The following is a 26856-nucleotide window of genomic DNA, read 5'->3' as shown; positions in this document are numbered from 1 at the left end:
CGTGTGGCGGAGCACAGCGTTCTGCCGCAACCGCACGCGCGATTTTGATTTCCGAAGCGTTGAGTAATGCGCGAGTGTCTAATACTATACCAACTGCACTTTTAAGCAATAATTACGCTGTACTTAGTAACAGTTCACTTACGTACAATATCTAATAGACAACATCTGAAGTCGCAATGTTTAACCGCCAGGTCTAGCCACTTACTGGTTTCTGAGATTTTCTTTGCCACTTTAGAATTATAATTCCTACGTAAATCGTGAACAGCCTGCAGGATTCTATCACTATAAATTTTGGTCATTTCATTTCCACGGACCTCCAGCAGCACATTCTGGCCACTTGTTAGTCCCTTTAAACGCTATTGGCTCACAGTGAGAGGGGCCTGCACTAGTTTCTTTTAAAGTAAACTGTATTGCAATGTTCAGTTTCAGCGTAGTATATAGGTTTGTGGACGGCGTAGGGCAACCTCTTCTGGCGCTTCAGATCCGCGCAATGTTTCGAATGTGTCGCGCCTCTATAGACGATGATGCAAGGATTAGGATGAAATGACTGCTTATACCACTATTTAGGGAAGTTGGATCTCAAACGCCAGTCAAAAGCACTTGCTGTCATTGGAAAAGAGACAACCGCCTCTCTTGCAATTGCAGCATAACTATACCAGAATAGCAGTAGGAACTTCCTGTTCGTTAAGGTTTGGGCACTGCAAACAAACAAAAGCGGTACGAACGTAGGCACGTCCACGAGAAAGTCACCGGCGTGCGCACGACACATCACCTAAGCTTCAAGGTAAAGGACTGACGCTGTTTGAATTCTCGAAGCAACAACGCGGGTTACAAAAGCACCGCTGTAGTGGCACAGGGTTAATGTTGACAGTCTCTATTTCTTTAATGTGCACTCAAAGCTGGGTACACGTAGCTTTTCACACTCCAACCTCACCGGAAGGCAGCCACCGCGTCAGGTAATCGAACCCGTGTTCTCAGCGGAACCGCCGCAGCCAAGTTAAGGCATAGCATGATACAACGTTCAGCGAAATTAACTGTGACAGAAACTAGCGAAAATTGCTCGCCGTCCTTGTATACCTCGGCCCGTGTTTCGTAATATCAACTTATTGTTTATTCTTTGGTTATGATCAGTGACGCGGGCGTTATCGGCGGCAGCCGAGGCAAAAGCCAAAGTACGTATGATATGAACTGGATAATTAGGGAATAGGGCAAATGCGAGCAAACCGTTCACCGTTCCCCCAACGGCATCAGTTCAGGTGCCCTCGTACACCCGAGCATTGCCGCACGTTTAGAGTAATCGCGTCGAATCTACCTTTTTTTCCTGTCCTCTTGCTCACAGCGTGAACCGTAGACAGCGCCCTGAACTTCGTCGCGTACGCCCTCACTACCCTCACCCTTGCCAGCGACTACCACGCTTTGTCTCTCCTCAAGTAAACTCTACACTTCATCATCTCAAGATATAAATGAGCGGCGTGCTTTGGCGCATAGGGGGGCGACAGTCCCACCATTTCTCGCCATACTCTTGCAACTGCTCGCGAACTTGGTGTAACGGTGTAAAAGACCGTTTCACGGTGGACCGTTTTATTGAGCGAGCCGCCATTTTACGATCACAGCGCCGTCTATCGTCCGGCGCCATGTCGGTATGTGGGATCGCGCTGGAGGTTGCACGGCGAACGTGCTATTGACGACGAGTGGCGAGTTTTCGCGATTTCCCGAAAGGTGTCAACAAGTTGTTTGGATTGGGAAACATCTTACCATGTCGTCACTAAGCTCTTAGCTTCCATATATCCGGAATATCGGACGACGACGGGCCTAGAGGCGCTCTGGCAGCTTTCCCCACGATCGAAATAGGAGGCGAGTCAAGTCGATACGTAACGTATACTGTTATGATTGGGGGCTCAATCCCATCGCTTGTAACCCGTTCTGAAGATTGGAGTCCGGCATGAATTAGAAGGTAGCTGGCCCATGCCGTCGTCCAACTTATCCACGCTGAGGACGTTGATGAAGGGAAGGACTGCTTCTCATCGAGAACGAGGAATATGGGTTTATTCACAGTATCTACATCAGTCTAGCATGACTGCGAGAGAAAGTACATCAGTCCAACATGACTGCTTGAGAAAGTGCACTGAGCATCCGCACAACAGCAGTTTATAAACACTCGGTCCTCCCCCGATACCCAGGTGACGGAAACGGCCGCCCAGTCATCGTAAACAAGTCGCCTCTCTGCGGGACGGTTTACACACACACACTCACGCACACACTTCCTTGCGCGAGGTTCACGGTCCGGAGTCGACGTCAGACGGACTTCGTAGAACTCGGGGCTTGTGTCAGGAAAGGTGCCTTTTATTCCCCGAGCTGACCCCTGCAGCGCGGCCGGGTGCCCATTGTCTTGCGCCTTGGACGGCGCGTGGGAAGGAGCCTCGAACTACGTTCCCGCGAGCACTCCCCCGCTCGCGGCAGACCAGGGAGGTGGCGGCGGCTCAGTAACAATAGCTGGTCCGCCGACCGCGTTCAGTCAGAACGGCGACGAGACTAGAGCGTAACGGTGGCGTTCCAAGAAAGGTTGCCGCCGCTGTCGCAACTGGCTGGCAAAACTTGCACGTCAGCTGGGCCGTTCTTAACTACATGTAACGTGTTATTATTGTATATCTAGCCTTGAACTCTATTAGGGTATCACTCGGGCGACAACAATCAGAGGTGTCCCCATGTGTCATACGGTGGGCCGCACCAGCGCACATCCCAATCCAGGTAACTGCGAAGCTCCGAGGAAGCACGTTTTGCTAGCTTTCGTGGTCCTAAAATTTTCGCGGTAGGAGTTTCTAAACATTGTTTATCTGGCACCTGGACATCAAGGTTTACAAAATAAGGAACTATAAAATAAATCGACTGAAAGGGCTGTTAACATGGAGAAAATCAGCTGAATATAGTAGCTGCGATTATGCCACGATCAATCTGCAGTGACTCGCGCGACGCGTTGAAAGACTATGCGCACTCTTCTAAGTTTCGAATGGTGCTTGTGCGTGCAAGGGCACATCGCCTACTCGAGAAAGTTGAAAAACGAACAACTACTCTTTGGAACGGCGACTTGATTTTCTGCACAGCACGCGATGAGCGGCGTCGACAGCTTGCCGGCGAGATTCGGAAGCACGGGAGAGCCCATGTGAACTAAAGGGTCGGCCGGCTCACGGTGGGCATGGCTTTGGTTACAGAATGGAAAAGAACGCAGCTTCATTCCTTAGTTGGCATGTGCTGTTTTCATAATACTTCCTCGGTCAACTTCCGCCAGAACATTGGTTGCCAAGCATGATAATCTTAGAACACGTTTGAACAGAACAAGTTTAATGTGCGTGCACGAAGAAATAGTTCATCCATTCGCAATAGTTGACCGACTCCAATACGCAACTTTCTTTCATATCCCAGTTTGATCATGGGCGCCCGGTTCCGAGTTCGTTGCCGAGCGCTCAATGGGCACAAAAGCATGCGAACATACGCGCGATGGCATCGAGTTCCTTCTGTGTATGCTGGCGATACAGCGCGGACGCGTCTCTGTTATCGCAGCAGCGGTGTCCATGAAGTCGCCGCGGCTGGAGATGCACTTCGCGCTTGCTTCCGAAAGTTATTTTTGCTGCCTAATACCGCAGAGTGGTAGCCCGCCGACCTTGAGTCATCTGAAATCAACAAAAATCCCAGGCACAAATCGTTAGAATCGCACTGCAGTGTTCCAACTAAACCGACAATTAAACAATGGCAATGGCAATGGTGGCAATTAAACCGCTGCCTTTCCAAGCTACCGCTGGGAGTAAGCGGAATCGCACATACCAGCGCGAGGAGGAGAGCGGCGCAGAGCGCTGGTTTGAGGCTACGTTCCTCCTCGTCCATAAAACGGTCTATTGGTACGTGCGCCCGCCTGTTTGTGTGTGTGCGTGCGCGTGTGCGCGGCTAGCAGAGAGCCGTGCGTCAGTGAGCTCGGTCGGCTTCGCAGCGCATGGTATCGTTTTCTCACGTGGGCATTCGTGCATCGTCTTGCTGTTGCCGTATCGCTGGCAGCGTGAGTACGCGTACAAGGGGTACGTAAGTATAAGTTTCTGACATTCTCATCAGTCATGCTCATCGGCCTATTTACCCCAGAGCTGTTTATTTTTTGTATGCGTTCCCGACCCTTGAGCTGGGTTCCCGGAGAGCTCCGTTAGATGTGCAGCGCAAAGTATCGTTTTCTCACGGGGACTTTCGTGCATCGCTTTGGCTGGGCCCGGGTGCGACCTTGTGGTTGGCACCGTGGGTCCACGTACGACGTGGACGCAAGTACTAAGTTTGTGCCCTCCTCATCACTTCTCAAGTGAAGCTCTTCCTCGGGCTAGCTGGTTGATGCTTGAATTACTAATTTACTAATTCAAGCATGAACCAGCTAGCCCAAGCAAGAGTTTTACTTGAGCATATTCCTTCTACATTGGGCCCTTTCTTTCAACAAAGCTTTCTCACCGATCCTGCTATTTTGTGCGTCAACCCGATCGCCGTCTCAGCTTGCCCGTCTCGAGTGGCGCCGGTCATGTCGTTTGTGTTCTTGAGTCCTGGTCTTCTGCGCCTTGCCTTTACTAATTCATTACTTCTGCCGTCCTGCTTGTTTTAGCCGCATCTCTATCTCGGCGCAGCATTTCTAGGAGTGTGTGTTGGGAGGCTGCTTGGTACGACATTATTTCGTGAACTTAAACTGCGCAAGGGACGATACACAGAGGTAGAAGGAGAAAGGACGAACGCAGTTCGTTATAGTGTACCTTCTTTCAAAAATGATTTGGCGGGTCCAGTTGGTATATGACATGACTGCATTGTGTATGGTTGCGCTGCGAAGGCTGGCACACGACAGACGACAAACCTGGGACAATGTGTGTCTGTGTGTGTAACACGTAACGCGAGGTACAGTCGGCCACAAAAGTTGACGGGACACGGATTCTACGACAAATGTGAATTTCTGATCTGTTGAGGCATGGGGCACTTGCTTTACTGAATCGCTGTGTAGGTCGGAAAAACGGCAAGTTTCTGACTGCTGTTGTATAAGGCGCGGGCTGCTTTTTTCGCCGCAATGATAGATTGGATGTTTTACAAGCACTGCTCCAGGAGATCACATGTAACCGGTAAACGGAGGCCTCAGGAGAGCACCTGAGGTTATTTTAAAGCATGCGGCGCATTATCTCCAGGGCACCCAAGCGGCAACAGGGGGATCAAAGCTGGAAGCAGGGCGGCCCGTGGGTTGGGGCCGTGGAGGCCGAAGCGTGCCAGGGGTGTTCGCATAAAAAATAGCGGACAGCCGATCTTATACACCCTTGGCACGCGAACTTTTTGCCGACACGGATGTATTGATAATTGTTAGTTCTACGCTGTGCTATATGAGAAGCAGTAATATATAGACTCACCTCCAAAGTACTTTTGCAGGCTAAATGTTTTGAAAACACACACGGCCCGCAGTAAACCTGAAACAGCTTCACTGTTATAGTACACTACGTTCGAATCTTCAGAATTGTTTTAGAAGCAACGCAGATGACACCAGGGACCTGAATTTTTTTGACTATCGTTAATCTCAAACGTGAATATTAAGGCACCTTTTGCTTGTTTGCAGAACAAGTTGATCGCTCTTTGGCAGTCATCTGTTGAAAAAAGTTGTAAATTTGGTAAAAGGTAGGCGAAGTGGTAGAAAAAGGAATGACAGATTCTGAAGCTTTATCACTGAATTACAAAAGAACAGACAAAAATCAGTAGGCCTTCTGAAATGTCAGTGGCTGTGGCATCACTTGGGCAGACTTCTTTGTCTTTGTTCAGAAGTATTTATCCGTCGATTAATAATAAACCTAAAACACTTATTAAGGGGAGTGTCATTGAATGACCAGTTTTTCACATCGTAATGCGCCCTCTATGTATTGCGCTTTGATGATGCTTGTCTAAGGACTTTCGACAGAGGAAATGCATATCGTTCGGTCTAGAAAAGGTAGTCTCTCCTAGTTCCTTAATCTTAGAGGTCTTCACAGGAACTGCTTCAGTTCTAGTTCATCATCAGTCCAAAATGCCTACAGACGAGATCTTAATGTCAGGCTCAGTTCTATGCGTCGTTCGTTGGCAATCCAGAATCGCTGTACCACAGATAAGGTCGTCTCGAAGATACGCTTGTAGCGGGTCTGTAGCTGTTCTCTGTCCGTACCCCTGTGAACGGGTGGAACGCCATATCAAAACTATGTACGTGAATTGTGACCTGTTGAATATTACGGTAGGGCTCCCGTTTCACAGTGGCGATTGGTTATCGCAGATCGACTGGACCTTCCCTCTCCGGTATATCAAGTGACAGCCGCAGCGACGAGGACGACAATGCCTGTGAGTGTTTGCTTTCTTTATTTACAGACTTCCTAAGCGCGTAACGGTAGTCTCTGTCGCAAAAAAAAGGAAGCATTGTGGCGTTCCAAGTCCCTGAGACTGCAGTGTTTGCGCAACACATGGCTGCATGCGTTTATTTGGTGCCCCACCTTGAAACTGACACTAGATGTCGCTACCAGCGTTGTCGCTAGCCTTGCACGTCTGCGGTGCCCCGGTTTTCAGTAAACCACAACACGCATAGCTTACACGCCTCGTGGAGTGTCTTGTTTATGCAGAGAGAAACTTCACAGCGCAAATAAACTTGCGTGGCGGCCAATTCGGACGAGTTTTGTCGAGACGCTCCTGAGAGAGCCGATGTCACTTTGCAGTTAAGCTTGGAGAAATTCCTGGAAAGCGGCGAGCACGCCGACGTGGAGTTCGTCGTGAAATCGGAAAAATTGGACATCTGGAAGACCTTCAAGGCTCACAAGCAATTACTGGCCTTGAGTAGCGACGTTTTCGAAGCCATGTTCTACGGTCAGCTTGCCGAAAAGGACACCGTGGTCATCACGGACCTCCACCCTGATGGATTCTATGGCCTTCTGAAGTGAGTATATTTTGCAACCGTGTTGATTCGCCGTCGTCATATGCATTACCCTACTATCTCTTTCGAATGTTGGGCGGCCTCGACACCGAAATGACCCGCGTGCATTGTTCACAAAGAATGGGCGGGGCCTTTACCAAGCGCTTCAGCGTACCAGCTCACTTGTGATTGTTGTAAAATAGTGCATTATATCCTTTTACGGCGAAGCTGTTAGTGCGACTAGAAGCACTCAAAAACGTCATGTCTGTTTGGACGGTATTCTGCAAAAAAAGTCTAATCACTCAAGAGGTTTACTCAGGAAGTGGGGAAAATGTTAAAGGCTATGTGCGGGTAAATTTTGAAGTATGTGCGTTATTTCGGAGATAAATGAAAATTGCTGAACTTTCGTTCTCGCCTTGTTAACAGGCGTTATGCAATCTGCTCACTGCCTTACTGTAACGACCAAAAACCTCGCGTTTCACATTTGGGCAAAATGGGGGCGAGTCTATTGGTGAAGTGCACCGGAACATCGAAACGTGTAGGATTACTTCTGGCTTTGGAAATAATACTGGTATTCCCCAAGTTTCCATGCGTTATACGAGGCCTTTAGTAGGTTTTTTCCGGTGTCCACGCTGAACCATGCGGGATACGTTGTTCATATTTCGTTGAACTAGATAGCATGTATGCTGTGCGTGAGTCGCGATGCATGTTCAATTTGTGTAGGTTCATTACAGCCTTCGTATAAAATTACTCATTCAAGTGTTCCATGTGTAATATTTACTAGTGTTTTTCGCGTTGTTTCCCATACGCTTAAAGGAAGTACATGACACCGTGTTCACATATGGTGGAACCGGTGAGCATAGTAAATGTAATGTTTTGGAAAGCTTTCAAGTTTGTAGCTTAATAAAGATATTTACAAAATAATAATTATTGAACTGTCGTTTTATTCCCTATTTTCACGCGTTATATGTGGTTTGAAGTTCATTTACCTGGTGTAACATGTCAACAAAACACGGAACCTTCTTTATATTTGGTGAAATGCAGGGGCAGGTTGTCGGTGATATGCAGGCAGAGTTCAAAGTGTGGGGGTGAGGCTGTTGTGATAAATTGCGCACGAAAGTGCTCTGGACATTTACGAGTGTTTCATACGAGTGGCGCGAAGTTCAGTCTGCCGGCCTTGCATAATTATGCAAATGTTACTTATATCAAATTCACCTAAAGCGTACGGTATGCTGGGGCAAATGTGAAGCTAAATACATGCAGCTGAAACACAGCATTTGTTCAAAATTGCTTCACCAACTGCTCGAAAGCATTGCGTGGCCAGTTTAGTTTTTGTGGAAATGAGGGTAGAGGAGTATTTACGTGTAATGCGTAGCGAAATGAGAGCGATTTTTGGTCTAATGAGGAGCAAAGAAGTGTAAATTACGGAACCGCTGCTTTTTTCGGCATTTTCATCTGTTATACGACGTTTCTGCCATGTTTCCCCATTTTCCTCGGCCAACTAAACAAGGCATTTCGTTAAGAAAATCAATAATTGGACATCATCTCCTGTGGTGGACACCATTCTGGTCGGCGTTCTGTTTATTCGGTCCATTATGCACCTCGCTTATATATGGTTAAAATTAGCGGTCTATCAAAGTTAATGTCAGGCCTCCAATACTTCTAATGCTAATAGCATTCTTTGCCTACTTCAGTCATTTTGAGCCCATCCATCCATCCATCCTGTTACACCGACTCAGTGGCTTATCTACCTGCTTAAGCCACTATGTATGTGACTTGGTTGACCATATTTCATATGCATTTGGTACTGCAAGATACTGTTTTACATTTGATATCATTTAAATGTAACCAAGTGTTTGTTCCATGAGATGCTTTGTGTAATTTTTATTTTTTTATTTTTTTTTTTTGTTTATGCGCACCTGCTCGGGCACGAGAGGCCCTTCAATATGCATAAACAACGTAAATATTTTCGCACACATCAAAGAAAGTTTCACCAAATCCTGTAATGTCATAACAGCGTTTCGCACAACGTAAAATTATAAAAACCTCTACCTATATATGTGGCAACGGAGAGTCCATTTGTACAAAAAAAGTCAAATCTTATTTTAGTTAAAAGCATATTAGCATATTTATTAATTATTTATCGGTTTAATGGACAGCGTTACCCACCTTTTTCGAACGCTTCGCTAAACTGAGACAATGAAGTCGCTATATTCGCAAAATTTTGCTCCAATGTCGCTAAAGTTATCGCTAAAGCAGTAGTGACTCTGATATAATGTAGGTTTTCTTAGAACACTAGATTATAGGATAACATCTAGCAAAACGTTTCCCGTTCGTCTAGTGTCCATGCAGGTGAGGAATAAACTGAATTTATTAGCCGGGTATGGAAGACTTACATTGAAAAGGCATTTAAGAACAATGCATGATGGGAGCTGAAGTACTGCGTTTACCTTCAGATTTGAAAATGAAAGATTTAGCACGCTTCAGAAACATCGCAGGTCACCTGATTTTCCAATCTGAAAGACGCTTGGTCCACTTTGTGCCTGCAACTTTTCTAGCTTTAAGCGCTCGTGAAAGAATAAAGGATCCGGCTGTTGTTGACATGGTGGTGAAAGTAACCTGACCTTTATAGAGGTGAAATACTACGTTGCCTCCCTATGATCGATCGGAATGCTCCGTGCAATATTTGTCCGAAGGCCGTGAGGAACGGAGGCGGTGCATTGATTCAAGTGAACGAGCCCAGCTGTAACACGCCTTTCTATGCTTCATATATGTTCTTTTACTCACCTATTGCGTTGGAAACCTGAATTGCAAGTCTCGAAAACTAATTTAGCGCTATGCCGGCAAACGTTCGCCACTCGAACTTAGAAACCGCAGTGTCAAGGCCCTTTCTAAGGACTTCCTATATATATATATATATATATATATGGAGAGAGAGAGACGTGCATTTTGTGCGCACAGTTTGAAACCCGCTTGTCTCGGCGCAATTAATCACAGCGTATGCCCTTGGTGAGTGGACACCACCCTTGCTCCATCATGGTCATAGAGGTTTTCTAGATTTTGATCCATAAAGCGTGCTGTAGAAAGTAATTATTGAAGCACCTTTCTTAGCTTTTAAGTCGTTATAGTGTCGCCAATGGCTCTGATACATTGCTAACGATAACGCTGGTCGCTAGAGGGACAAGTATACCGCTAAACATACAAAAAATTCGCTAAATCTGGCGACAAAGTCGCTAAAATGGCAACACTGTTCCTGAACCATGCAGTGTCTAAAGTTCACTCCAGCCTATTAGAAACCATGCTGTAGGCTGTGTGTTAAGTTTCTCGTACGTGAATCAGAATTTTTATATATCAGTCTCGACGTAGGATACCCGATACGCTGCGGTTACATCTGTTCCTACATATCGGCGAGGTACACCTAATTTTGCTACTTATTAAGCTGCTTCAGTTAAATTTTATTCTCCAAAGTACAGTCAGCTCCGAATCCGGCGGCCAGTCTGCTTAGGCATTAGTCGCTTTCTGGTCATTGCGCTGCAAATGAAATAAGGTGCCATATGTCCGGCACACGTTTACATGATTATTTTATCTCCACTGTTTGTCGCCTGCTATCTCTTTGAAGATGTTAAATTATTAGCCTCTGTTGTGTTTTAAATTTTATACGCATATGAAAGACGAGGCTTTTTTTTATTTGTCTGTCAGGCTAACACCTCCAGCAAACCATTAAAGCTTGTTTCTCACTCTATCTTCGGGACTTACCCACATATCTGCCCTTGTATAAAGTGTTGTTGAAGTTTCTGCAGGACACCAAGCTCGGCCAGCGGCTCTAGCAAGGCACCTGTCTCATATACATAAGCACTCACCACTTCTCATCATCATCATCCATCACAGTACTTTCACTCCCCTTCCCTCTTCCCCAGTGCAGAGTAGCACACTAGAGCGCACTAGCTCAGGTCGACCTCTCTGGCTTTCCGATCAATAAATTCTACTCTCCATAAGCCCTTGTATATTTGGTGATAGGTGCGTCTGTAACAAATAATGTTGCCATCTCGCTTTTGTTGTGCAGGTACGTGTACGCGGGACAGGCCAGGATCGAAAATTGTTTTGAAGCCTTGCACACAAAGGCCGCAGCGGGGAAATATCTCCTCGGAGAGCTGGAAACTGCGTGTCTTGCCTACATTCGCGAGCACGTCGACGCCAAAGAGGCGTGCCTCGTACTCGACTGTGCTTTCGTGAGCGGCTATGGATCGCTTGACGAAGTGGCAGAAGCAGTGCTCGTTAAGAAAGACGACACCGTGCTGTGTTCCACCGCATTCCTCAACAGCCGTCCTGAGACGGTTCTTCTTGTTCTGGACAAGGTAACAGCTAACCGCATGACGAGAGTTTCATGCAAGCATTGCTTAGCATGAAACTATACTGTAGCACGGGCTGCATTCCTCGGAGCATTCTTGCGAGCGGAAAAAAGAATAGGAATGGCGAATTCGGCAAATCGCACCGGTGGGCACCGGGCCGCCCTGTTGCGATGATTGGATGAAACGGCGCACGAGGGCGGCTCAGGGCGCAACAGTGCAATTTGTCGAGGACGCCAAAAGAAATCGTAAGCGTGCGGCGTCACGTGACGGCGCTACACTCTTAGGCAAAAGTACACCCTCTGGGGTGTATATCTGCCACACAACAATAATTGTCATCTGCCTTGCCTGCGTTTCCTTTCTTGAAAACGCCGCGCCCGCTACTTTCCTGTTGAGAATGCTATGTCATGCTGATAACGTGCATGCCGTTCGTTACTGGGAAGTACCGGGCTCGCCGCGTTAAAGAAAGGAAACGCAGACAAGACAGGTGACGATTATTGTTGTGCACCAAAAGGGCGTAATTTTGCTTAAGAGTGTAGTCCAATAGGAAGAGGGAGGCGCGTAGCTGGCGGCTCGTTGTAGGGAGAACAGCGGAGAGCCGACGAGCGGGTGGAAAAGTTAGAAGTATGGCACTAGTTTTATGAGCACGTCTCCGAACAACCGCCGGTCGGTAACTCGCAGCGTTCTTTGAAAAGTGCAATGAAACCCGCTCATCGTGTATGGGCAACCAGCGCTGAAATTGCGTGCGCCGATTGCAGCGCCGTAACACAGCCTGGTGAGCGGTGGGCACAGTTTACAGTAGCACATGCTCCGATTTTGCATCGCCACATTTACCGCTCATCTCGGAGCACATGCGTCCAGCAACTGATCTGCCTGGGCACTGACGTGCTAGAACGCAACAGCGCATGCGCTCCTCGCAACCCGCATGGCCTTGGACAGAACATCGCTGGGCGCATCGAGCTCAGCAAACATTGATAAAGGCGCGCGTCCTCTGTTGCCAAATATGCCGTGCCACCCTCGTGGCCTCCCTACCGGACAGTGTCAGCATACTTTAGTTACACACTCAAACTGCCGTAGCGCCTTCTGGTCAGCGCGGGGTCCCTATAGGAGGTCACTTTTTTTGCTTTCAAAGCGAATAGCATTGCCTACAATGAGCAGATTTTCTTATCGAATTGGCTAACAAGGCTTTCGATGAGGCCGAGCCAGCATAGTGAAATTAGATAACCGCATAGGTGCCGGTGTCTGCGATTGGTCCGCTTCCCCTCACTTAGCTTGCGGTGGCTGGTCGGAAATTGTAGCGGTGTGCAACGGAAGGAGAGAAGAGACGAAAGAGCGACGTCGCATAAGTATCGGAAGGTATCGAGAACGTTATACTGCCACGCAAAAATTGCTGTTATATGCAGATAAATCCATGTTTCCCAGCAGCTCCGAGTAGACGGTGCCAGAGTGAGTGGCGGGCAGCCATCTTCTATTTCTTTCCGAACGGGGCAGTCTCCGGCTATTCAGAAAAAAAATTCAGTTTTTTTCGGCTTATCAATGCGTCTTTAAAGCGTACACGGCACTTAAATATGACGAGGCGATTTTTCGCGGTTTTGTGACGCGTGACAGACAAGCGAAGTGGGCGCAGCCCAAATACGTTTGAACAATAGCAGAGGGCAAATGGCGAAAAAGGCGTCAAATCAGCAATAATTATTTTTTCTTTCGTTTGGTCTAATCATGCACCATCAGTGTGCGCTCATCATATCATATGGGGCGTTCTCATGGTATTCCTGATGTCGCGTGATTGACAAGCGAAGGGATGGTGGCGGCTCGAAACCTTTTTGACCAATCGTGGAGGGTGATCGAAGAATTGGAATACAAAAGTTTGGAATAGTTTTACGTTATAGCGCTCCACGTCCAAGTGACATTTGCGCATTAAAGATGCGTTAATATACCGAACAAAGCTCAACTTATTTCGGAATAGTCGGAGGTCACTGCGTTTCGAAAGGAATATAAATTGTCTGCCCGCCGATGACTCTAGCACTAGCTACGCGGAGCTGCCGGAGAAGACGAATTTATTGGCGTGTAATTAAAAATTTTACGTGGCCATATAACGGTGTTGAGGCCTTTTCACACGTACACGACATCGCTCTGCCAACTTACTGGAGACCGGTTTTAGTGGCACTCGCATCCTTCCGTTGCACGTTGACGCGATTCTCGATTAGCCACCTCAAGCTAAGTAAAGGGAAACGGACCAAACGCAGACGCCAGCACCACCCTCCTCATCCGGTATCTACTTTCACTGCTCTAGCTCGTCCCCAACGAAACTCTCTCCACTTCTGTGGGCGCCTCGCCTTTTGTTGGCCCATTAGATAAGAGAAACCTGTCAAGGTAGACAATGATATTCGTTTTCAAAGTAAACGACAGTGACCTATATACGAGGAAAGCGTTTGATAGGGCAGTTCACACAACGTTGCGGGCCGCCACCGAATGCTTGTGTCGGCGGTTACGCCGACACAAGCGACGTCAGGAGATTGGAATAACCTTACGTTATAGGGCTCATGGTGCACGTCTTTGGCGATCCCTTTTAGAAGATGACTAACCTTGTCCTCTTCCGTCATCTGACGTTCGAGGGCCGTGCACGACCTAAGCTTCGTCGATCTACGTCGTGCAGGTTTCGCCGGCAACTTGAGCTCGCTGCATTAGCGTTTGCTCTGCCCACTGTTGAGACGCCGGATCCCCGGAGCACTTTTTTGATCTACGAACCTCTGCTACGTTGGGAAACTGTCTTTATGGTTTTCATGCCACGAAGAGACGCCGTTACCTTAAGGAAAAAGGCAGCGTTGTTCCGCTGGCCGGTATACTGTTCCAGCCATTGAACAAGCTTGCTCGCTGGTGGAGCTGAGCCATCCGTCCACATCGTCCCCGGCTTTTCTGGCGAATGTTCGTGGCTCAGTTTAGGGCTGCCACGGGACGCTGAGCGAAGGTAGCGAATTGTCGCCGCCGGTAAGCCGTTTCTGGTTGTAGAACGCCAATTCGGCGACTTCAGCGAAGCTCCACAGACACCGCCTCTGTGATCGGTTCGTTGTTCTTCGAGGGCACCGTTGTTTTATCCGGTGCCTCCACCAAAACTGTCACGATGGGACGTGCCTTGGTATTTCATTAATAGGACGCATTAATAGAATCGCCCGGCGCGGTGGCGTAGTGGCTATCGCGTTGCGCCACTAAGCCCGATGGCGCGGGATCGAATCCCGGCCGCGGCGGCCGCATCTCGACGAGGGTGAAACGCAATAACGCCCCTTTACCGCGCATTGGCTGCACGTTAGCCCTTGCAGTCCTAAAATTTCCTTAACGTGAAAAACACTTTTGTTTCTTCATTTTGTATTAATTTGCTAACGCCTAAGAAACGCAAAAATAATGAAAGATATTCCGAGTAACCGATCAGTATAAGCTATGGCGTCATGTCCTATAAATAGGACAGCTGGGCGGAGTGGTTGTAAAGACCCATACGAAGTATTTCGAAATTGCAAGTTGTTCTCGAAAGTTTCACGCATTTAAATGTTTGAAAACGTGTATGACTGTAATCACGTATTGGGTATTGCGCATGAAAGGCCTGAAAACAATTCTTTGCGCTCGTTGTACAGAATACTTCATTCCACCTGAATGGCCTCCGTGTACTTGATGGCCGCTTCGTCGGATTTGCTTCTGTCACAGATGGCCGGTTCTTCTTTCGCTGTGCGGCAATTACAGGTCCCCGCGCCTGCAAAAGCAAGCAGTCTATCCCGCCTTCATCATCTCCGTCTTCCAGCTCCGACACACACCGTATTCATAGTGTATCAAACATACTTCAGCCCTTGATACGTGGCCTTTTCGCTACAGGAGTCCCACTGCCACTCAGTACAGCAATTCAGGCCGATTTATCGCCTCTGGAATAACAAAACAAGAAATCGGAAGCTGTCGGAAGCAGGAGCACCCTCAATGCACATTCAGCACATGCAGAGCTCTTGACGACCACATAATTGTTCTTGTTCTCCTGAATGGCTGTGGCGCATACACACTATGGGGGATCTGCGCTGAGCCCTGGTGTCCTGCATTTAGGACACGCACATCGTGACGTGCTGTGGACTATGGGCAAATGAGAGGCAAGCGTGCATACATAAACTTCTAAGCACGTTAGAAGCAACATACAAAATTACGGTCGCTACCGAGACAGTAATAATTGAGCAAAATATTATCTAAAAACGCGGCTACTGTTTCAGTCGTTTTCATCGCCTTCCACCATTTTGCATTCACCGCTTGGGCGTTCTGAGGAACGCAAGGGCGAAGAAACTGCTGCTTATGCTGGCGGAGCTGTATAGAGAATAGCATAAGTTTTTTCTTGAGTTTTCTAATCATTTTGTCACAATTTAGAACCATTTCTCTTCGTGTCCTTTTTATAGGACACCAAGGTTAAAAGGTTAAAGAACCCCAGGTGGTCAAAATTAACCCGTAGTCCGTCACTATGGCGTGCCTCATAATCAATTCGTGGTTTTGGAACGTAAAAACCCAGAATTTAGTTTTTTAACGCTGTCATAAGCTCCCGAAGTTATTTACCGAAGAAATATTTACCAAGTGTAGGCAAGGCTTATTCTCATGTTGTTGTCCGTCTGATTGTAGCATATGACTTGCCCGACTTGTACGACAGCGACAGGTGTGCCTTGTATGACAATGACTACTGAAAAACCTTTAGGCCACAGATGAACCGATTTCTCCACTCAAACGTACGTTAAGCGAAGAAGATACCTTGTTGGGCAACCACTGGGCCTGTTTAAATGAAATGTGTTGCATTAAAATGCGATAAATTGTGCAACTCGTAACAGCAGAGTTGCATATTTTTGAGTCATTGAATTATTACGCAAATTGTCTGTAGTAATATCGCTAGATAATTGCAGGTACCTTTTCTTAATTCAGATAAAACTGGCCTGTTCTACTTTCGGCGTAAGTTTACGGCTAACTTTTAGGGACAGGCTACCAGCCCCCTACATTCGCATTGCCTTGGGCAACATATTGCGCAACTTAAATTACAACAGCGTATTTGCGCGCGACATTGTGTACGTCTAACAAACTGTCACTCCCCGACCGCAGGTGACAAACGTTCGAGAGAATTTAGTGATTCGTGCGGCGCTAAGGTGGGCGCGATCGTTGTGCAAGGCGGGTGCCACGGACCTCAAGACGACCGTTGCCGCCGTCCTGCCGAAGCTGAGGTTCTTGGCGCTGTCGTCGTCGGAATTCGTGGAGTTGATCACCTCCGAGAACGCGCAAGGGGCGATGGAAAAGGACGACGCGTTCGCCATTTTGTGCAACCTGATCCACGAAGGGTGCACTGAGATGCCGGAATGGGCATGCCGGGAGAACGTGCCACGCCGTCAGACTGGGGAAAACGACTTGCCATACCCGTACAACAGAAAAAGGAGAGACTTGTACGACATGGACATCTCGTTCGGTGGCTCGCACGCTTGTTACTTTTACGATCGAAGAAACTTTTGGTGAGATCGGAAGTGATTTCTCCACTCAAACGTATACGTTAGGCGCGGGAGATATCCTCTTGAGCAACCAATGTGCCTGTTTGAATGAGATGCGTTCTACATTTAAAAGAAAACGTTTAACTGGTGACAGCAGAGTTCCGCATTGTTGAGTCATTGAATTATTTATTAGTAAGAAAGAAATGAAGTACCAAATTTGATGGTGTACAACTGCGCCCTAGAAACCGACGTCTAGATTTCGCGCTGGTTTTGCGCGAGTTGTGCGAGAAGGGCTGTTCAAATAAAACGCAGTTTTTTTCCCCTATAACACATACATTCATAGCAGAGGTTAGAGCAACGGCAGCATCGTTTCGGAGCAACGTGTGGACTGTTTCGATTCGATCATCGCGTAGTCCCCCTTCCCCCACTGCAGGGTACTACACCGGACGTGCGGCTGCTTAACCTCCCTGCCTTCTATTTCTCTCTCTCTCTCTCTCTCTCTCTCTCTCTCTCTCTCTCTCTCTCTCTCTCTCTCTCTCTCATCGCGTAGTAATCCGCGGCAGTTTACCAAATTGGGCTACGTCGTTCGTTTTTTTGTTAAAGGGCAAGCAATCTGCAAATTTGGTGCTTAATTCAAAGCCAGTAGTACAATCGATTCCCACCATTTTTTCCGAAAATACAGGCGGATCTAAACAAGGAGGGTCTTCTCACAACTGTCACTGGTTTTATTTTTGTTACTCTTTTATACAACTGCAGTATGTTTCGCTAAAATAGAGACAATGGTTGTTTAGAATTAACATTCGTTCGTCTCGCAGACGTTTGAATGGAAAGAATGTGTAGGCGGAAACCTTACTCTCTGCCATTGTTCGTAAAAAGTTGTTCATATGCACATTTGCCGAGATGTCACAGGGCTGCATATCTTGTAAAAAAACGAATTAAAGATTGATTTCGGTGACATGTATGCTGTGTTTTGCGGTCATCTGTGCTCTATTAGGTTATTTATGGAGCGAGAGGCTTTGATATTTTGACTTGTACTGTAGACATGAATGCATGTCAGTGCTGTGTCAAACAGGCTAGTCTGTACGCGAAATGCTCGGAGTCGGATGTTTTTTATTTAGTTGTTGAAATCGTCGTTCTCCAGGAGGCGTGTTTTTGGACGTGATTTTTACTGACCAAGTTCATAGCAGTGATGGATGCAAGAACCTGCAGGATAATTAAATGGCGAATAAGCACGTTAGCAAGATTTGGTGAGTTGGACAACTTCAGGAGGCATGCTATCATCGCAGAATGAGTTCGTCCGAGAGAGAGCGAATGGCAAAAAGTTATTTGCTCGTTGCCCTCAGTACAGGGCTTCGCTTTTGACGTTGTTGGTATCATTTTACGATAAATATTTATTTGTACACGTGTGCATTGTTTCCCGCATGCTTATTTACACCGGACACATTATTATTTGTTTTGAAAGCATATATACATTTGACAGGAAAGGGAAAGCGAGGAGCAGGCTAGCAACTGCCACCGGGGGGGGGGGGGGGGAGAGAGAGAGAGAGAGAGAGAAAAAAAAAAGCAAGGAGAGGGAGGCTAACCAGAGATTATCTCCGATTGGCTACCCTGTACTGGGGGAGGGGCAAAGGGATGCGATAGGTGAGAGAGAGAAAAGGATATAAAAAAGTGAACAAAAATAATGGGAAAAAAACATACACGATACAGATGAACTGTTTCTGTGGGCACTGTCACGCAACCTGCAAAGGCGTTCCTAGCATTACGGAGCGCACCGTACAATCCTACAACTGCCACCGGAAGGGGCACAACGCCTGCCTACTCTTCAGAAAGGAGGTGTCAGAAACATAGAAATGGAAAATAGAAATGATGGGAGGAAAGAGAAAAGAAGGAGCAACAGGACAAATGTTAAAAGAATACAGCTCACACACAGTAGGGAGGGCCACTGTAGTTCACGCTACTACAGAATGTTAAATAGAACAAATAACGTTTGAGCTACAAACTTCAACCTACGTTAATTCTAGTAAAGTAAATAGAGCGCGATGAGCCTGATCGCGTCGAGAGGCACAACCAGTGGGTTACAAGCATTCGTCGAGGGTCGTACACCGCAGGCCAAGCAGATGATAGCCCCTCACTAGCGACATGCGCTCTGCACTGAAAGTGGGATACACTCCAATATCAGGTGCTGAAGTGTCTCGCAACAACCGCAAGACGTTCACGATGGACTGGCCACACGTCCTTGTCTGTATAAACGTTCGCATACGTTCACACAGCCAACCTTCAGCTTGAGTATACTAGTTGCGCTCTAGCGCGACGAGGCAAGCCTCGACCGCGAACACAGGGCGGGAACGTTTCATTTGCGACGCGCTGGTCTGGATGGTGCTTGAGTAGGTGGCGACGAATCAGCGAACGAGTGTCAACAAGCTAGCAAAAAATTTCAGGAGAGATACTGTTATGAATGCAAGTTGAAACCAGTCAGTCAGCCTCTTCATTTCTGGCGATTCCTAGGTGTGAAAATATTCATCCATTGAGCAGAGAGAGACGCTCCACGTGATGAAATTTTGTTTGCAGAGTCAGTAATGCTCCCCACAACTGCGCAATGAATCTGAATGCGTTGTAACATGCTAAGGACAGCGTGGCACTCCGTAAAGATGGCAATCTTCGATGCGGTTAACTCCTTGCACGTATTTCAGTGCAACACACTGAAATACGAAGAAACATTATTGCAAGTCCGGCGAGGACGCGAACTCGTCGCGCACCCGGCTATTCCCATGTCGGGACCGGCAGGTCTAGCCCACTGGCCCACGCCGGACAGCCAGGATTGGCTAGCTGACGTGTCGCGCTTCAGGCTCCTTCATGCAGGTGTGCGCGAAATTTACGGGCGAAAAGACGCAGTCGACGTCAGTACATGGTGGTTCAAGTGATCCTACGTTGATTGTACCTCCCTAGTCTGCCTATACTTCGAACGTTCATTGTTCGCACACATTTCGTATCTCATTTGTATATCGTAACGTTTTGGGGGTTTGGCGCGCCAAAAACGACGATATGATTACGAGGCACGCCGCAGCGGTGGACTCCCGAGTAAATACGCACCACCTGAGGTTGTTTAACGCGCACGTCAGTGCTCTCGGTTGTGGGGACCCCTTTGGATCCCTATCTCCTGTTCACGCGCGACTTGGGCCATTCGCCCGCGTAATCGCGGGGGTGGGTACATGCTGTTCCAGTTTCATTTCGGAGAGCGTACATTCTCCGCGGCCGCTGGCGCCGCCGCGACGCGGAGCCTGCTGCTTGTGCGCGCTGCTCACGTTACGTCGTGCGCCGCGCGTAGGAACCCGAGGAGCGGACCCCCTCGCGCCCTCTCTTCGGCTTCTCTCTCCTTTGGCATCGGAGCTACGCGGGGGCCTTCGCCCGACAGATTTCGACTTTCGGCGCACTGGGCTGTCGGACGTGCGGGCCCACTTGATCCCGCGCCCCTCTGAGCAAGGCGCCCCCCCCCCCCACCTTTGTGTGTGGCGAACCTGCTCGGAGCAGCCGGTGTGGCGAAGCAGACTTCCCGGGAGCTTTCACCCGTAGTCTGCGATTGCCACCCTAGGGCCGTACTCCTCTATTGTACGCGCATTTTGTACGTAACAGGCAATAACCCCCTCCCCCCAGCAATTTGTATGTACCACGGCTGGAGTCGTCTCTGCGCCTTGCCGGCGACTCAGCGAACCCGCCGCGGCGCCCCTTTGCGTGCACTAGACGTCACATCAGAGATATTATTAGGAATAACTTAGGCATAAAAGAAAACGCAGTTCAGACTCAAACAGATTCAGCAGCAATAGAGGAGCCTCGGAGATCAAAATTTAACGTACAGAGATTCTGCTGGAAAAATCAGAATAAATATCCCTAATTACACGGCCGCAGGAGCCGATGACATCCCAATACAGTTAATCAAAAACCTCGGTCGGTAGAGCAAAGCACTGCTGACCAATGCCATGGAGCAAGTGGTTAGAACGAAGAAAATTTCGATTCGGTGACGTAAAAGCAACTTCATCTACAAAGGCAGAGGTGATAAGGATAAAACGAGCTCGTACATGCCAGTTACGGTAACGTCGGTGCTTCACATTAAAAAATCTTGAAAAGTTGCCTGTGGCAGATATCACAATTCTAGATCATGAGCTGGTCTACTCGAAGCGACGGACAATACTCGCACAAAAAATTGAGATGCGAAATGGACCAATTAATAGAAACTGTCTAATTACGTTTTAACTAATTACATTATGGCCCATATTGCAATTCGCAAATTCTATCCGTGGAGTTCGCAAGGCGGATCCACTTGGAACGAATTTGCAAGATTGCACCAGTTTCGAAATATAAATTCCCGGACTATGTGGAGAAATGCATTGGCGTTCCAGTTTTTAACGAAACGTCATTTCATGCACTGAAGCACACAAGTAACTGGAACGCCAATTCATTTCTCCGCAATGTTCGAGAATTTATATCTCGAGGCTGGTGTCGTTCTGAGAATTCGTTCCAAGTGGATCCACCTTGCGAAGTCCACTGCTAGAATTTGTAAATTGCAATATGGGTCATAAGATAATTATCTAAAAAGTTAATTAGTGAATTCTTGTTAATTAGTAGATTTTGTATTTCAATTTCTTGTGCAAGTAATGTCCGCCACTTCGAGTAGACCGGCTCATAAACTAGAATTATCTGCCACAGGCAACATTTAAAGAATTTCGAAAGTGGTCGCTGAAACAGCCCAAAATTAGGGGCGCTGTCGGTCGGCCGAACGAAAGAACGCAATAAAAGAAGCACCAAAGAGCGCAAGCGGAGAATGGGGCTTCTCGCGCTATAGCTCGTTCCCGTTTTAGCGCACTTAGAAAGGCGCCGAGCTTTATAAATCCCGAACCCGCCGTGGTTGCCTAGTGGCTTTGACGTTGCGCTGCTAAGCACGAGGTCGCGGCATGAAATCCTGGCCACGGCGGCCGCATTTCGACGGGGACGAAATCCAAGAACACCCGTGTACTTAGATTTACGTGCTCGTTAGCGAACTCCAGACGGTCAAAATTGATCCGGAGTCCCCCGCTACGGCGCGCCTCATAATCAGGTCGTGGTTTTGGCACGCAAAACTCCATAATTCCTTTAATAAATTCCACTTTTTGTTGTTGCTGGAAGCGTGATTAAGGTAACGGTACTTGCTTGTATTGAAGAGCAGGTCCCATGCGCTTTCGCTTAGGCCGGCTTTAAATGTATCGTACTTCAAGATGAAGTAGTATTTGCGTTATTCTTTTCTAGCCCCACTAATAATAATAATAATCATAGGTTGTACAATGTGTGCAACAATGTGTACACTGTTGCACACATTGCAAACGCTGCATGCGTTTCGCCTTCAAATAGCCCTTTTTACCATATGCACGCGTGCAGGAACCCCGTCGACCGGGGCGGTCGATGAGGGTACGTTCGGAAGCCGTGCCTCAGAGCGCCGATACCCTCTTTGATGGGTAATGAATAGGTGTGACTTTTTAGTAAGGTTTCCTCACCACCGTAGGAGTGCTGGGCCGAGCCTGGAGGCAGTGCAATAGCTGGCCAACTCGTGGCACAGGTGAAGCAAGCTGCAAGTGCTCCGCCCCATTCCAAAAATAAGTTTAATATATTAAAATAGGACCCGCATCACATGTTAAGCTGATAAGAACAGAAGTTGTTGGAAAAATGTTTGATACAATTTACAGCAGGCATGAAGGTGCGTGTTCGTTCAGTGCTTGTTGTGTATGTTGGCAGTGTTTGGGGCTGGGCATAGAGGTGGGCTTTCGTTTAGTGCTTGATGAGCATTGCTATAAGTTTTGAAGCTGGCATAGATGTGTGTGTCAACGTAATGTGTGTCGGTCTAGTGGTTCTCCATCACTTGGTAGCGATGCGCCGCGCGTGGAGGTTGCGTGATGCCGCGAATTGTCTCACTGGCTGCGAGATTTTTGAAGAGTCGCGGGTATTTCAGGCTGCAGAAGCGGCGCGTGACGCGGTGGCGTTCTTGGGGTCCCAGAATCCACGCGCTCCGACGACGATCGCCTCCACGGACACCTTCTGGAACTTCAGCAGCAGGTATTCCCGGACAGGCTGGTGCTACTTCTCGTGGCGGGCCTCGTTCAGGGCTGCAAGTCTACTGGCCAATTCTCGTGGGCGACGGCGAACTTGTTGGAGGCAGCGGCTTTGGCTCGGTTCACGACCTGGTTGTGACGGTTTGTGTATGCTTGACTGCGAGTCTTGCAGCGACACACAGCACATGTGGCAGCGTCTCGGGTTGACAGCCGCGCACCCTGCACCGTTGGCCCACGTCCGCAGCCCACGTCCTCGCAGCCCACGTCCTCGCAGCCCACGTCCTCGCAGCCCACGTCCTCGCAGCCCACGTCCTCGCAGCGTTCAGGGGAACGACTTTGTGACGAGCCCGGTGGACGAAACGCCCGTCGGCAAACCTTGCGAATTGGCCCGTGCGCACAAAGTGGGAACTGCTCCGGTCGGTGGCCACACACTCCATCACCTTCCCCTAATTGGGTGTTTTTTTCTTTTCGGTGGAGATCGCGATTTCGTGCGCGCGCCAGTGCTACAGTGCACTGTGTACCAGTGCCGTCCCGAGTGTCCTCACCACATTGGTGCGTTGCCTCGGACCGCATGTTACGTCACCCCTGGAGGTGCCCGGGGGGGGGGGGGGTGGAAGTTGGGTCTTCTAGCTCGCAGGCGACACCCAGTCATCGGGGGGCCTTGCGGGCCTCCGTCCACACGGATTGGAGTTGCGTCGCCGTGGACCGCAAGTACTCTCCGTCTGGCCGCTCAGGTAGAAAGCCACGTCGCCAGGTTCTGCAGGCCGCCTCAGCCGCTTGCTGGTTACCGCTGTGAGCGCCCGCAATGCTAGGTCCTGGAATTCCGTGCCTGCAGAGTGATATGACCGAGTGTTTACGAAGCCAGAACATCTTTACTCGCAAGGCGCGTACATTTTTTAACCAGGTGCGACGTCACAGATTAGATCATTTCGCCATGCTCTGCACGTTATCGCATTCCCTTCCCTCTAATACTTAGAACGTTTATTTTTGCAAAGTCCTCGTGGTTGAAACGGCCCGGAGGCTTGCAGCTGCACGTGCTGCGCCGTAGCGTTTGCTTTTCCGCGTAAGCATGGTGGGACAGGCTGTTGAGCTTGCTGAACCGGCTGCGTTGGATCAGTAGCTGACAATTCGGTGGCATTGCGCGTTTTGGCTGCAGCTGAAGACTTGCTCTCTGCTGCAATGTCGCTGTGCTGCGTAACAGGATTTCCGAGTCTCGACGCCGGTTCCAGGCTCGTTGCCGGGTCAGCCTGACGGGACCGTGGGTGGTCGGCGTGCGTAAACCGGCGTTGTTCGCGCACCTTCACAACCTACGACACTGTCACAACCTACGACACTGGGGCCATTGCCCAGCGCAGCATGCGGGCTGCCGCTAACGCTGGTGTAGGCTTTTCTCCACGCAAGATGTCAAGTGGTGGCTGGCGGTCTGCGTATATTGTGAAGTCCCGACCATACGGATGACGGTGAAACTTTTTTTTCAGCCTAAATATGAAGGCCAACGCCTCCCGATCACACTGCGCATACCTTTTTCCCCTCTGCGGTCAGAGATCGCAAAGCAAACGCGCTAGTAATTTTTTCTCCGTCAGAAGTTTCATGAAACACGACTCGTATGACGGCACACCACGAAGCGCTCCTATCGGTTTGTCGACGCCTTAGAACGCGAGGACTTTGCTGCTCACAAGCAGCTTTCTTTGTATCTGCAAAGGCCGCTGCATTCCATCGTCCGCCGACCATTTCTTATCTTTCCTTAAAAAAAAGCTGATATAATGGCTAAGTGACGGTTGCACAGTTCCTCAGGAACCATAAGTAAAAAGTGTCGCATACCGAAATGTGCTTTTAGTTCTGTGACGTTGGTGGGCTCCTGGTGCCTCAACAATCGCCCTGATCTTCGCTTCCGTGGGATAAATCCCTTCGGCGGTCACTGTGTGACCCAAGTAAGTCACCGATTTTTAAAAGAAAAGGCATTTGTGGGCGTTCAACGAGGCGTTGTACTCGCGTAGCCTTTTCAAGAACCCGCTCCAGTGTCCTGACAGGTAGCTGTATAAGACTCTGCCACGATCACTTCATCGATATAGCCTCGTCGTATACACGCGGCATGCCTTTCAGTACTTCGTTTATCGCGGACAAAATATTGCGGTTACAGCAGACACACCATGTGAGAGATGCTGAAACCGGAACAAACTCATACTGGTGTTCTCAGTCAAAAATGGTCGTGACTCGGGATTCAGTGGTACCTGCTGATGCGTTGCGGGCAGGTCAAGAACACAGAACACTTTACAGCCTGTAATTGTTGAATACAGGTCTTCTGACATGGGTAGCGTGTAATGGTCTGTCTTTTAAGACAGGATTAAGTGTAGCGTTGTAGTCCCTGCAGAGCTTAAGACTGGCGTCTTTTTCAGTGGTACGTGCATCGAACAACACCATTCTTTCTTGCGCAGCACTTCCGGTTCACCTCCCGAGACGACTGGGGACGAAATTCAAATTAAATCAAAGAAAGATAGAAAATATACTACAGTACAAAATTCATGGCTTTCATTATAGATATGATATCGAAGCGTAGGTTTCGTTACAAGTTGAGTGACTGAAGTGTCTGGAATAATTAGAATTAGAAATCACTGATTACCGCACACTAAAGCACAGAATCGTCACCTTTAGAGACCCACCACATGAGCCCGACTTTGGCGAAATTACTGGAAACCCGAAAGTAGAAAGCGGAAGTAATTAGTAATTACATCACACACAAGAAGGTTGCATGATATTTAACCGGCTGATAAATGGAAAACAGATGCCTCCGAGTTCGGTTCGTGCCTCGCCTTCGCCTAAAATTAACCTAAAGAACACCAACCCCGAGCTGCGAGTGCGACTGACACCTAAGTCAAAGTTCAGGGTCGCCTACCATTTTTGAACTACTACTACCAGCAGCCTCATGCTCTGACCTTTGCACGTTAGCGATTCTGCACACTACCCTTTAAGTATGATTTGTTCTCCTGTATGCGTGTGAAGCGTCACTCTGGTGGGCTGTCGTGCGACATAGGCAAAATGTGAACCGTACACGTACTCCCGAACTACAACTCGCAGCCGCTTCCATGTCAATTACCATATTAAGCGGTTCACCTTCCACCTGAATGTTGACATCAAAAGATGAGTGTGTCACATTTACGAAATGATACACTTCGTGCTCGGAGCCCTCATCAGAACATTCTAATCCATTCGCTCGCTTTGACTGCGCTGTTGTGCACACATTTCTCAAATGTCCCACTTTTGAGCAGTTACGACCCACTAACATTATTGTTCCAGCATATGCTTCAAGAATGCCCGCTGCCGCATCTTTCACATCGCTCACCTGGAACGTGGATCACTTGCGCCTCATTTTTTTTTTTCCAGTTCGAATAGCTCCTAACTGCATTTTGCCATTCCTTGTCCCATGCTTTCAAAAATGCTGCTTCTGTTGCCGCCATTTCTCGGTCCAAGGCAATGTTGCAGGTGCTTTCAAAGGTCAGCTTCTCTTCCGCGAACAAAGCGTGCTGGGTCTCATCATTCCGTACACTTGCCACGAGCCTTTCGCGGAGAGCCTCCTGTAGGAAGTCGCCCTAGTAGCATTTTTTAGCCAAGCTTTTTAACCCTACTGCGCAATTTTCTGCGCTTTCCCCTTCGTCCTCCATCCCCTTATTCAACCTACACTGTAAACAGAAAAACACCCAGATGGGCATTTTTGGCTTGTCCTCTAGCGCATTCCCTATTGTACATGTTTCTACTCTCATTGAAGGGAGTGCAATAATACTCCCATTTAATGAGAGTGTTTGCAGGGTACATCAGGAGCAATTAGCAGTACCATTTTACTCCTGCTTGCAGAAATTCGAAGAGGTACAATGGGAGTTTTATTATTTCCATTTGGGAGCATTTGCGGTGGAATCAAGGAGTTTTTTTTATGTTAATTTAAGAGTAAATAGGTGGAAATAAAGGCATTGTAGTTTGCTCCCCCTCTACACCCCCCCCCCCGTTTTTTGGGCAGTAAATGGGAGCAATTTTTACATCCGAAA

General features: G+C 48.2%; 1 protein-coding gene and 1 pseudogene across 1 annotated transcript; one reads left to right on the top strand and one right to left on the bottom strand.

Moving 5' to 3' along the window:
• Positions 1 to 6298: 6298 nt before the first annotated feature.
• On the top strand, positions 6299 to 17700 carry LOC129385391 (BTB/POZ domain-containing protein 6-B-like). Its single transcript, XM_055072030.2, has 4 exons — positions 6299 to 6357; positions 6726 to 6943; positions 10983 to 11274; positions 16369 to 17700. Exons 1-4 carry the CDS (start codon positions 6352 to 6354, stop codon positions 16771 to 16773), a joined length of 921 nt encoding a protein of 306 aa, XP_054928005.1. The 5' UTR covers positions 6299 to 6351; the 3' UTR covers positions 16774 to 17700.
• A 4575-nt stretch (positions 17701 to 22275) lies between these two features.
• On the bottom strand, positions 22276 to 22450 carry LOC126535028 (U2 spliceosomal RNA; annotated as a pseudogene).
• Between the last annotated feature and the right edge of the window lie 4406 nt (positions 22451 to 26856).

Source organism: Dermacentor andersoni, chromosome 7 (genome assembly GCF_023375885.2).
Source record: "Dermacentor andersoni chromosome 7, qqDerAnde1_hic_scaffold, whole genome shotgun sequence".
In the NCBI taxonomy this organism is placed as follows: domain Eukaryota; kingdom Metazoa; phylum Arthropoda; class Arachnida; order Ixodida; family Ixodidae; genus Dermacentor; species Dermacentor andersoni.
The sequence above is the reverse complement of the archived record's forward strand: the minus strand, read 5'-3'. Positions and strand labels throughout refer to the sequence as shown.